General features: G+C 42.8%; 1 protein-coding gene across 10 annotated transcripts in view; it reads right to left on the bottom strand.

Annotated features, from left to right (window-relative positions):
- Nucleotides 1-12,408, bottom strand: part of RGS6 (regulator of G protein signaling 6) — a 450,793-nt gene that overhangs the window by 70,713 nt on the left and 367,672 nt on the right. For all 10 annotated transcript variants that reach the window (XM_016118653.2, XM_016118651.2, XM_016118656.2 and 7 more), the window contains exons 7-12: nucleotides 11,713-11,777; nucleotides 8,188-8,264; nucleotides 5,674-5,755; nucleotides 4,155-4,229; nucleotides 2,531-2,629; nucleotides 1,400-1,461 (exon numbers count right to left, since the gene is read on the bottom strand). In XM_016118653.2, coding sequence (XP_015974139.2) covers nucleotides 1,400-1,461; nucleotides 2,531-2,629; nucleotides 4,155-4,229; nucleotides 5,674-5,755; nucleotides 8,188-8,264; nucleotides 11,713-11,777 — 460 coding nt within the window. The remainder of the gene's footprint in view (nucleotides 1-1,399; nucleotides 1,462-2,530; nucleotides 2,630-4,154; nucleotides 4,230-5,673; nucleotides 5,756-8,187; nucleotides 8,265-11,712; nucleotides 11,778-12,408) is intronic.

Raw genomic sequence — 12,408 nt, 5'->3', positions numbered from 1 at the left:
ACAGCAAGATTTAGAAAGTCATGTTAGAGGCTGGTACTGTGGAAGCCCCACGTTATGGCAGTGGGGTGAGGTGGCTCCGCAGCCTACAGAGTTAGCTGAAACTGTGACTCCACGGCAATTGGTGTCTGGGTGCAAGCTGAGCCCCAGCCACGGCCACCTTCTGAAGCAGGGACATCAGGGGGTCCCAGAGAATCTCAGTGGGGCTGATTCTCTGCTCCCCGCGACAGGGGGCATGTGGCAATGTCTGTAGACATTTTTGGTTGTCACAATTTTGAGGTGGAGTTTTGGCATCTAACAGATAAAGGTCAGGAATGCTGCCAAATCCTATGATGCACAGAACAGCCTCCTGTAACAAAGAAGTATCCCGTTTAGAATATCAAGGGTTACACTATTGAGAAATCCTGGAACAGCTACGAGATGCCATCTGAGACAAGAGCCCAGATCCAGACATGTCCTTGGTCACCTGAAGGCAGAGAGCATTAATTCAGGTTTTGGGTGTGGGAGTAAGGTTTTCTTAGCTTTGACTTGGTATTTATCTAGAAGGAAGTTTCCAACAGAGAAAGGCTTACAGGCTAAACACACAGCCAGCCCCCTGTGGGAGCTGGGCTTACAGACCCACTTTACTCTGATAGCCAATAAATACTAAGACCCAACTGAAGCCCCTGATCCTTCAGATATTGGTCATCGCGTTAGCAGCAGCACATGGATGAGTAAATGTTCAGTTTGGGGCTGCCCGATCAGATTTAATTCCACGTAGATTCCCCAGGTGGTCTCCCCTCCTCGCTGAGAGTTCAAAAACAGACCATTTAGTTGACAAAATTGAGTTCTCCCACAAGTTAACGGAGTGGAACCAGCTACTGGTACAGATTGTAGCACAAACGTTCCTGCAGAAGCCAGACTGGAGGTGCCAAATATTTTCTTTACAGTTGATTCAATGCGGTTCGGTGGTTGACGGTGTGTGGAGGCGGAACGCCTCCTGATGGTCCAGTCCCCTTCTGTTCATGCGGCTAACACCGCAAAGGGCACACAATTTCTTTCTCCCTGTAAAGTGAATCTGGATGTTTTATAGCTGAAAAGGCAGCAATTTCATTTGCATTAATCGAGAGGCTGAAGGCAAAAGTGCATCATGTAGCTTTTAAGGACATTTGACCTTGATTGACAGGGTACCGTGGCCACCTCCTGAAAAGCTTCAGCAGCAGAACATTTCTTGACATCAGTCAGGGGAGGTCTGCTGTCTTAGTTGTACTCCCACGGGCTCTGTGGTTTTTTTCATCTATCAGTTTTAGGAATGCCTACGGTCTGCCTCTTGATGTGGTATACATTTGTTAGCCATAACCCCGTAACACTTCTCTTTTGTTAAATTAGAAGAAAGTAGTAATTTTACTAAGTGGAAACATACCTTTCAGCCACTTTTGACATTTTTAAACAATGTCTGTCAATCTGTGCATTCAAAAATGTTATCTGGAGAAAGACAGAATAGAGGTGTTAAGACCAAACCAGACGTTTTTATTTTCCTTTCACCCCAGGAATCCAAATCCAGTATTTTCACTAAGATTTAAACTCTTCCTCTGCACAGGCTTCAACCCTCCAGCTTTGCACGCCAGCAACCGCTTTGCCCTTTTGAAAATTCCTGCCACCGTTAAGATTCATTCACACTCTACAAGTTAGCCTCTGTCACATGTCCTCCTGTGTTATAGCTTAAGTCTTGATTTCCAAAAGAGATGGCAGACTTAAAGGCAGTATATATTCTCCAAAGCTTAACAACAGCATGGGCAGGTAATACACACCCCCGTAAATGCCTGGTTTGACTAAGCTCCTACGATCATCTCCTAAACATCTGTCACACTCACATCACACCCATGTGCTTGACGTACTTGACTAAAATCATCAAACACCTATTTTGCATACTTCTATTTCCTCTTCATCACCCAATAATAAATAAGCTTACTCCTTTGGGTTCCTTCCAATCCCAGAAGCCAATAAAGAGTAATGTAAGGAGTAGACCTAAAGTTACTTCATTACCAATGAGCCCCAGAAAAAAGTGATGTAGTTAGCCATGGCCTGCTGACCTGGGTTGACCAATTAACTCCTCATCATAAAGAACATTGAACCAAATACTGCTGAGATGGGCCTGGGAGTGGGGCTTGCTTTATTTGTAAACTTTACTCTTGTATCACAGCAATGAAGTCAGTGGCGTGAGCTGGCTGACTCTGGAAGGGTATTACAATTTTAAGAAACCTCCCGCCCCAGCTTCTGTGGGAGACCTGCCTACAGCAGTCACCCCACAGCGCAGGGATAACTCATTAATGTCCTCCTCTTATCACTGCTGGAGGAATTCAGTAGAGAATTTTCCCTCTCAAGCTTCCATGGCTTGTTCACATACAGCACTCAAAGGTTCAAGTCACCCACAGCTGGGTTCCACTATGGTTTCCAGGAACTCAAAGCTCCTTCAGCCTTCAGAGGTGAACATTCAAAGGGTTTTCAAACTGGCCATGGCTCCTCCTGGGAGCACAGGAGTCCATTCATTCACCTGCTTCCGGACGTCCTCTTTTGTGGTTTTCCTGATTGGCTGACTGGGTATGTGCACAGGGCTTTGTGACTGGGACTCTTCTGTCACGCCATACACTGACTAGAGAAGAAGCAAGAAGATAGAATTATGCACCCTCAGAGTTGAAGGGGACTTAGGGGCCAGCTATTTCGACCACTTATCCGATGCTTCCAACCCTCTCAATGACATCCCAGCAATAAATGATTGGCCTCTGCTTGACTTTCTCCAATGATGGCAACTCCTTCTCTTGACGTAGCCTCTCCCATCTGTGGGGTACCACTGTTAGAAAATCCTTGTATATCAGTGATTCTCCAAATGTGGTCCATCTGCAGTGAATCATCTGGGAGTTCTTGGTAATGATGCACATTGCCAAGCCCTACCCGGGTCATCTGGTGCCCCCTCCTGGCACTCCTGAACCATCCTGGGTAGGGCTTGGGAATCTGCACTTGGATCAAATGCCCATGTGATTCTGAACCACAAAAGAGGTTCAAGAACAATTGCTGAGATGGCAGGGTTTCAGAGTTTTTGCTTTTAAATTAAACAGTTTTCTGGCCTCAGTTTCTCCACATGCTCACAGCTACGGCTACTTTTTAAGCTGTTCCTTGTGTTAGAGATAATCTTTGCTTTGGGAAAGAAATAAAACCTCAAACGGTATACAATGTACAGCTGAAATCTATAAATCAAGAAGGGCTCAGATAGGGTGGATGTGGGCTCTATGAAATTCTGGAATAAAATTCTAACATAATTAGGTGGCCCTTAAATGAGAACATTTTAAGATTAACGTTATAAAATATAATACAATGGGCATCATTATCTCAATGAAGAATAAAATATGTAAGTAGATTTAAGAAGTCGATGTATATGTCATGTCACATATATGAGAAAATGAGAGGACTGGTCATCTGGGGACACATCTCCAACCTTTTGAAATGAACATTATGGAGGACAGATGTGTTCTCCCACAGTATGGTCCCTGGTGCTATTGCCAGAGTGGGGTGTACCGACAGTGGCAGACTGAGTGTGGTGCCCTTGGATATACCGTGGCCACTGCCCCCTCAGCATAGTGAAACACAACTGGCTCATTCACAGTTGAGCAAGAAGGCGATTCGAGTTTGGATAACCCAGCTATACTAAAGGACTTTCAAAGCACCAAGCTCATCTTCACCTGTGGGATTTCCATACTTCTTGTTCCTCTAGTTTCCTTTCCTCTCTGCCTCCTTTCCAGAGCCAACTGCCACTACCCTTCAGACCTCAGCACCTAGAGCCTATTTTGGAAGCTCGTGGAAAGCCCCAGTCTAGCGCCCCCTCCAGGGACTCCTGAACCATCCTGTACTTTGCTAATGCAGCCCTCCTGGCGCTGTTTGTTGCCCATAGGCTTGTTTCATTGGTGCCAGGATGTGGGCTTTGTGAGGACGGCATTTCAGCGGCAAGAAGAGTGCCAGACACATATCAGCCACTCCACAAATATTTGTAAAATAAATGAATGAAATGGTTTCAAAGCATGAAATGGGGTAGAATTAACAAATAGCAAATTATTGTTTGAACAGTACTAGAAATGAAAGGGCCATTCACATCAAGAATTTTTAATTCGGCTAAACTCGCGAACCTTTTTAACCTTTTGTGGGTTCTTCAAACGTCGACATTTTCTGATATCCATTTCTGTGGTGTTCACACAGCCTGGCTGAGAAAAAAAAAAAATCATCACATGAATTACTAAGTGAAAATCACCCTTCCAATTTAGCCCCAGTGGGTTACCAGTCATTACCTTTCTCATTACAGATAATGCACGATTATCTCCATTTTGCCATTTATAATTTTTTTTAACAAAGATGTTTCATCTTCAATATGTGTTCCTGTCTATATAAATATCCTGAAATATAAAAACTTACCTCGTACTGTCTAAGGATGACAGGTAGCGGGGTTAGCGTACGGTTGATAAGAGCAAACTTATTATTCGGAGTTGCGAGGTGGCACTCGTCACGGCCACTGTTATTTCACGTCTCTAACCATCAAAAAAGACTCCGAAATTTGGATGGGGATTACGTCTTTGTTTTTTGTTTTTTGTTTTTGCTTTGAATCATTTTTTAGGAAGGCTGAAACAGTTTATTCATTTTAGTTCCATTTCATGAAGGAAATGCAAGATTTGTTTTAATGACATGAAATGATAAGTAGAGTCAAACCTCATTATTCTCAGATTTCATACTTGTGAATTTGCCTAATTGCTAAAACTTATGTATAACCCACAATCAATACTGTGGTGCATTCGTGGTCATTCACGGACATGCGCAGAGCAGCAAAAATTGGGAATTGCCTGACGTGCGTGTTCCCAGCCGAAATCAGATAGGGTGGCGCTCTGCCTCCTTGTTTCAACTTTCATGCTGTAAACAAGTGTCCTTTTCAAGGTTTATCTAGTGCCACATTTTGCACATTTCTGTTTTTATTGTTGTTGGTGGTGGTGGTGGTGATTATGTTGTTTAAAATGGCCGCCGAACATAGTGCTGAACTGCGCCAGAAGGCTGTGATGTGCCTTGCAGGGCAAACACTGGCATTAGGTCAGCTTTATTCCAAGATGAGCTAGAGTGTCATTGGCCATGAGTTCAATGGTAATGAATCGATGATATACATTAAGGTGTCTTTAAACAGAGATGCACATTAAACGAGTTTATGTGTTAATCAGTCGATGAAGTGGTTCAAATGCAGTGGTTCAGCACTCTCTGATTTAGTGTTCGCGGTGACTTTATGGAATGTAACTGCTGTGAATAACAAGGATCGGCTGCATTTGAAAAAGAGTATTCTAAGATTTAGAGCTGAGTGACAGCAGAAGTGGAAATCGCTTGTTTTGGGACTACAAACTTCTGGAGCCCGAAGGTCACCAGGTGGAATTCCCACAGCTCTCCCATTTCCAATTCCATATTTTCATGGATGGATAATTTATAACAGGTAGAACTGACATACATTACAGAAAATCTACTGAGGTTATGTAAATGAATGGCTAAATTATTTCACAAAGCTTAGCAATTTTCTTGAGCATGAGACATCTGGTGGCTAAAGACGGTCATTTCTTTCAAGAGGAGGAAGTGGGGGGAAAAGAAATCGTCGCAGAGAACCAAGCAGCGCTTTCTCACCACTGGCCGGTGGACATCCCAAAAGGCCCGTTCTTGACTATCCAAAATTTTTCTTTCCGTCTTGTCCTTTTTCCGATCGATCCTGAAAGAGTAAAAGAAGGAAAGCAAAGGCTTTCGTATTGTTTTCCCTCTGGTCCTTGCCCTAGGTTTCTGCTTCTGTTTCTAGAGCTACAGCACACAGGGCAACGGACACTTGTGTAGCCCCTGCTCTGTGCGGAGCTGTAAAGTACGAGTGGACAATTCCCTCAAGGAAACCTCAAGAAGTCCCCACGTGGTGAGAGAACTTCTTTTAGGTTAGGTTGCAAATTACTGTAGACGTGTCATGAACATGGCAGGCCTAAGGAGAGCACAAGAATGCAACTGTGTATTTGCATTATTAAGATTTGGATTATTAAGAACCGAATCATCCATGATATGTCCCCATCAAAGTGGATACCGTGTACTCGAGTCATAGGAAGGAATATAACCACAGGCTTTTAGTGTTTCATCCTCAAATCTGAAAGTTTTCTTTGGATTCAGAGTCAGTAGAAATGCCTTCAAATGCTGCAATTACATGCTTTAAGAGTCACTTAAGCCGTCTGGCTTTCTAAAAGCAGAGTAATAGTCCTGGCGTGTGACAAGATTCAGGAGGCAAGTATCACTGGCCTCAGCTGGGGGAGGCACAAATTGGAAGAGGGAAATTACAGGTGACAAAGACAGATTCTTTATGGTCTGGTCAGGAGCAAAGATAAGAGCCTTCAAAATTAAAAAGTCTGTATTACCTCACATTATCTCTTTAAGTAAAAAGCAACTCAGATTAATTGCTGTGTAACTTCTGGTTCTTGGCTCTCTTGGGAGCACTTTAGTTTACTGGGCTGAAATAAACCCATAATCGCCCTGTGATTTTTGTGATAATTACTGCGTACTTAAATGGCCCACAATTATAATGTAATCATGGAGTTAATCAAAAAAGTTAATCAAGAAATACCATATATGTACAAAGTGACAATCTCCCCTCCTTTTATAACATGCAATGCTGTGTGATTCTAAAAGTACAAATTATCACTCCTCTTTGCTTCCAGTAGCTTGAGTACATGGGCTCAATTTTGCCTCCTTCTCGCCCACTCACTCACCCTCCAGCTTTCTCCTTCCTCAGGGGCCAGGTCTCCTCCTGCTACAGCTCAGCACCCAGTGCCCTGGGCCCACCTCCCTCAGCAAGGGGAGCAAGGGGGTGGACAGCAGGTAGCTGCAATCATGGGTTGGGGAAAGGCAGAGACTGCCTAGGAAGAGTGAGAACCATGGCATCGTGCAGGGCACTGGACCCAATGGCCTCAGGTCATTTTAAACTATGACCACACCTGTGATCAGTGCTCACCCATTGGCCTGAAACTCAGCCCTAGGGCGTGGGCTGCAACACTGCCCAGGTGATGCAAAGGGTGTCCTCTGAAAACCCACGGGGGTTCTGCTCAGGTCCAAGTGGTACCCAGAGAAAAGACTGACCTTCTCCCAGCTCAGCATCCCTTTCTTTCCCCACATCTGTCCCATTTCTGTTAACACTCCTGGCTAAACCAGAGGCCACTTCTGGAAAGGACAAGAGGGAACCCAACCCGAGCAAGTCCATTTCCCAGAATCAAAAGGATCTGGTCGACAGCCATGTTTGTGGGCTGGGGTACACATACTGCCCACTTCTTATGTTTCCTTGGAGGAAGAAATTTCCGCTATACTCCCTAAGAGGGAAAAATATGGGGAAAACACTCCAACTTTTCTCCTTCTGTCATCTCTTGTCCTCAAGGAGAGAAGAGCACCTTAACTTATATGAGGATTTAAAAGAAGATATTGAGAAAGCTCAAGCTGATCCTTTCTGAATGCCTGTTCTCTGCATGTAGTAAGCTTACAGGGGTCAACTCTGCCTTGGGCAGGTGGGTGGTGGGGGTGGCAAGGCTGCAGAAATCCAGCTCTGCCCACGATGGATAACCTTAATTCCAGGGTTAACATCTGTGGTCACATATCCAAAGTTATGTGCTATAATCTAGCTTTTATCAGTAACAATTTGACATTTTGGACTCCAAATGTCTGAATCTATGCCTTATTTTAGATTGCTTCTAAATCCTCCAGGGTGAGGGTAGAGTAGGGGTGACTTGTTGGCCTCCCTCAAACACCACCATGTTTTCCTATGAAAACAAAACCTCCAAAACTACATGGTCTGATGTTTATTAGCATCTGAGCACAGAAGAATAATTGGATATCTCTTTGGAGAACAGGTATGTCTTATAACCAGAGTTCCACATTTGGGCAGAACCCCATTACCTGCTAGAACACACACTTTTGAAATGATTCTAGAGTGCCATTGGTTACAAAGATGAAATATCTATGTTGATCTTGCTTTCTACTCAGTTGCTCCCATGAGAGATGACAGCGACTAACCACAACTGGCCGTCTGCGGAAGGTACCCCCGCTTTGGCAATTCCACAATCACACCACCTCCAAATTCCAGAGACTTTTTCTCTTTGCAAGTGTCTCTATTAAGTCACCTACTTTACTTGTGCTTCTGCTTGCATAAAGATGAATTCCCACTTCCTTGCAAAGGCCCTCTGAAGTCTTGCTAAGTTTTCCTAAGGAGATATAAAAACGAATGAGAAGGGATTCATCATCATAAGTTTGCACATCAACACTTATGGTTATTATAAGGCAGCCATCTATTTTGGTTACTTCCAACAAAATAGTTGGGCCCCACTTTAAATCCACTGGACATGAACCCAATTTGACTTTGTACTAGAGTCTGCTGTACAGAGCAGAACTATCGATATTCATTTACACACTCATTAAGTCTGAAATCCCTTTGGTTCGACAAATTCCTCTCTTCTGTGTGTTTTAGAAGAACACAACTCGTACTTTTATAAAGGCTATTGAAGATAGGGAGAACCCTTTGTGGCTATGCATGCAGGATTTAGGGAAGGGACAAAGGGGTCTTCACAACCTACTGGACATCTTCAAGAGCAAAGCTAAGAATGGCTTTCTGAAGGTTTGGCTTCCATCAGGAGTCTCAGAAGTGGGCAGGAAAGAAGAAACCAGAGGACCTGGCATTCATGTCTTTGAAAGTCCAGATTCAATAGTGGAAAAAGAGGGGGTGTCTATGTTTGTGATGTTCATGAAAGGAAAACTCAAAAACAGAGAGAAAGAAAAGGCATTCAGAAGAAGAGGGAAGAAGCCTTTTCTCTAACTCTGTAGACTTACCTAGTGGTACAATAGGACAGTGGGGGGAGGGGGTTGTTTGACAGGTCCCCTAATGATCTGCCTAATTCTGATGGAATGCAAGGCTGGAGCCCACAGTATGCTATGTATTTTCATAGAGCTCATGCCAACACTAATTGATTACCCTCATCAGTGGATTATTAATATAAAAGGAACTTCAGTTGAAGATCAACACATTAAACTTAGTTCTTGCCAAGGCTTGGTGTACCTCAGAAAAAATTGTTCTTTTGATTCTTCCACTCTTTATAAGAAGAAAAGCTGGTAATCCCTAAATGCCAGTCAACTGGGGAGTAGTTTTATAAGCTATGACAGTCATACCATGGAATACTAGGCAGCCATTAAAGATAATAATGTAGATTATTATTAGTGACATGGAAATATTCCTAACATACTTACAGTATAAGATTGGGGGGGAACCAGTTTACACAATAATATTTACAGTATGATTTAAGTTTTTGTGTTTTTTTTGGTAAAAAAAAATGTATGTACAGAAAAACGCTTAGTGGAGAAGGGCTGCGGGTTATTTTCTCTGCTTTCCTTATTGTTTGGATTTGTTTTTACAGACAATATATAATCAGAAAAAATTAAGAAAATTGCTATATTTGAAAACAAAATACTTTTTTAGTTTCTCACAATTTTTAGGCAGAACTTCGACCTGAAAGAACATATTAATGCCATATTCTTTACAAATACCAAAGCAGGACATACTATGGCAATAGAAGAGAAACCTGAATAAAACAGGAGTTGACGCTGTCTTGTTTCTATTTAGAACCTTTTCGAAAACATGGAAAATACAGGGAAGAGAGATGGAGGATGGAGGGGTCACGTACTTCCGCCATCTGGATCTTTCCTACAGGTTGTGCTAGGGAAGGGATGTAGTCAAGTCGAAGTTAAAGCATTTTGTACCAGATGCACAAAGGGTGAGATAGCAGTCTTCTGAGAGGGTTGGCTGCACGTGCATAAGGGCAGACAGGGGGGTGGGCAGGGACTGGGTACCCAGGATGCTCAGCTCTACAGAACAGCCATGCCAGGGTTTGCTTGGGAAGATCATGGTTCAGCATATTTGTTTAATGGCTCCCACTGAGAAGCAAACTCCTGCATTGAATCCTCCTCCCGTCTTCCTCCATGCACAGGTCCTGTGATGCCCGTGGGATCAAAGGGGGCAGGGGGCTGTGCACTGGTCCTGCTCTCCAATGGCATGCACATTCCCCTTAGGTGACAGAGAGGGGAGTGATAGCTCAGCAGATTGATCGGCTTGGGCACAGGTACCCAAGAGTGACAAGGTCTGGCAGAGTGGGACCTCATGCTTATTTTGGAAGACTGAGATAGTGAAATCAGGAGGGGCATTTGGAAGGCGGGTGGATTTGAAGGAGCTGTTAATCCTGTACTATCCAGAGAAGGACATTTCACTCTCCTTAATGTTGACCCTCCTCCTAGCTGCCGACCCTCAATCATTTCATGGCTGAGCAGCACTTCCTAAAATTAAAAATGTTAAAAAAATTATCTCTGAGTCTTCAAGTTCTCTGAGCCTTGGCTCTGTTAAATGGGAATGAATATGAGTGTAATGGTAGGGCCTCCAATTCTTGCAAGAAATCACATGTTGTGAAGGTGGAGGGGGAGGCAAGCTGGAAAAGTATCTACCTCATATGCTATACATCTATTTTATCTTCTGGATTGACTTTAGTCTTCAGATTCTGCATCTACTGCCAAGCACAGGTGAATGTGATTTTAAAAATTATCATATATTAAAGTTAAAAAGTTATTATATAGTAAATTCGCTTTTTTCCACATTTTGGCATACAGTTCTGTGAATTTTAACATATGTATAGATTCATATAACCAACACCACAATCAGGATACAGAATACTTCCATCACCTACGAAAACTCTCTCAGGCTTTCTCTTTATAGCTACATCCTACCTCTACTCATAACTGCTGGCAACCACTGATCTGTTTTCCTTCACGATAGTCTTGTCTTTAGAAGAATGCCACATAAATAGAATCATACGTTTTGTAATCCTTTGAAACTGGGTTCTTTTATTCAATATAATGTCTTTGATGCTCATCCAAGTTTGCATGTATTAATAGTTTGCTCCTTTTCACTGCAGAGTAGTATTCCACTGAAAGGATATACTAGTGTTTGTTTAAACATGCACCTGTTTAAGTGCATTTTTGTTATTTTCAGCTTTTGGTTATCACAAATAAAACTGCTACACACATTAGTGTATAGGTTTTAGTGTGAACATAAATTCTGAACTCTCTCGTGGGATTGCTTGGTTATATGGTAAGTGTATATTTAACTTTATAAGAAACTGCCAAACCATTTTCTAGAGTGGCTGTACCATTTCACGTTCCCACCAGTATCGTAAGAGAGTTCCAGTTGCTCACCATATCCTCACGAGCACTTGGCATTATCAGTACCTTTTATTTTAGCTATTCTAATAGGGGTGTATTAGCATATCGACATGGATTTAATCTGTGTTCCCTAATGGCTAATGGTGTTGAATGTCTTTTCATGTGTTTATGTGTCACCCTATGTCCTCTTCAGTGAAGTGTCTGTTTAAATCCTTTGCTCATTTTTAAGTCAAATTGTTTTTTATTGCTGAATTTTGAGAGTCTTTTATATAAAGATATAATTTTATTGTGATGGTAAGAGGAGCTGAGAACAAAAAAGAGGAAATAGAGACTTCCTTTCCACTGTCTGAAAGGGTTTGGGAAGTGAAAAAGGGAAAAATGTGAGTTAAAACAGAGCTGCAGATATGTTTTCACTCTTCTCCCACACCTTCCCTGGAAAAGAAACATACTTACTGCTTCGTAGTCTGCCAATTCCAGCCTTGCTTTATTCTGCATTGTCCTCTTACAGAGATAGATGGCTGAGGGAAGAAAAATCACAACACATAGAAAACCAGCAGTGTAGTGGAATCATAAATGCATCCATTCATCTCTCCATCCACTCATCCAGCCAGCCAGCCAGCCAGCCAGCCAGCGAGCTCAGATGGCTAAGTACCCAGCACTGTGCTGTGAAAAATATGTTTCTATGTGGAAGCCACAACACCTGACCTCTAGGAATCTTTCTACAGGTCAGGAACAGATGAGAAACCCATCTTCTAATCCTGAAAACTCCCCTCCATCTTTCTAATCCTGCTTCGCCCCAAACATCCTCCATCAAGGTGATCTTTCTCAAATATGAGCATGTTACCCTCTTGCCTAAATGCCCTGCATTGACTCCTCAGTGACCTCAGAAGAAGGGTTAGGCTCCTTAAGGTAGTACATTTGGTTCTTCAAGATTCAGTCTTTGCTTGTCTCAGCAACCCCTTCCCTTCTGCACTCAGGCAAGTGACACTATTCAAACTCTTTCAGCTCCACTCCTTTGCATATGTGTCTGCTGTATGAAAGGCCTTTCCTCTTCTCTCTTCTTCTCCTATGTTTATCTGGCAACCACCTACCAATCTTTGAAGACCCAGCTTGGTGGTCCAGATGGCTTGGTGTTGCATCTATCTATCC

Source organism: Rousettus aegyptiacus, unplaced genomic scaffold, assembly GCF_014176215.1.
Source record: "Rousettus aegyptiacus isolate mRouAeg1 unplaced genomic scaffold, mRouAeg1.p scaffold_m13_p_3, whole genome shotgun sequence".
Lineage (NCBI taxonomy): Eukaryota > Metazoa > Chordata > Mammalia > Chiroptera > Pteropodidae > Rousettus > Rousettus aegyptiacus.
The sequence above is the reverse complement of the archived record's forward strand: the minus strand, read 5'-3'. Positions and strand labels throughout refer to the sequence as shown.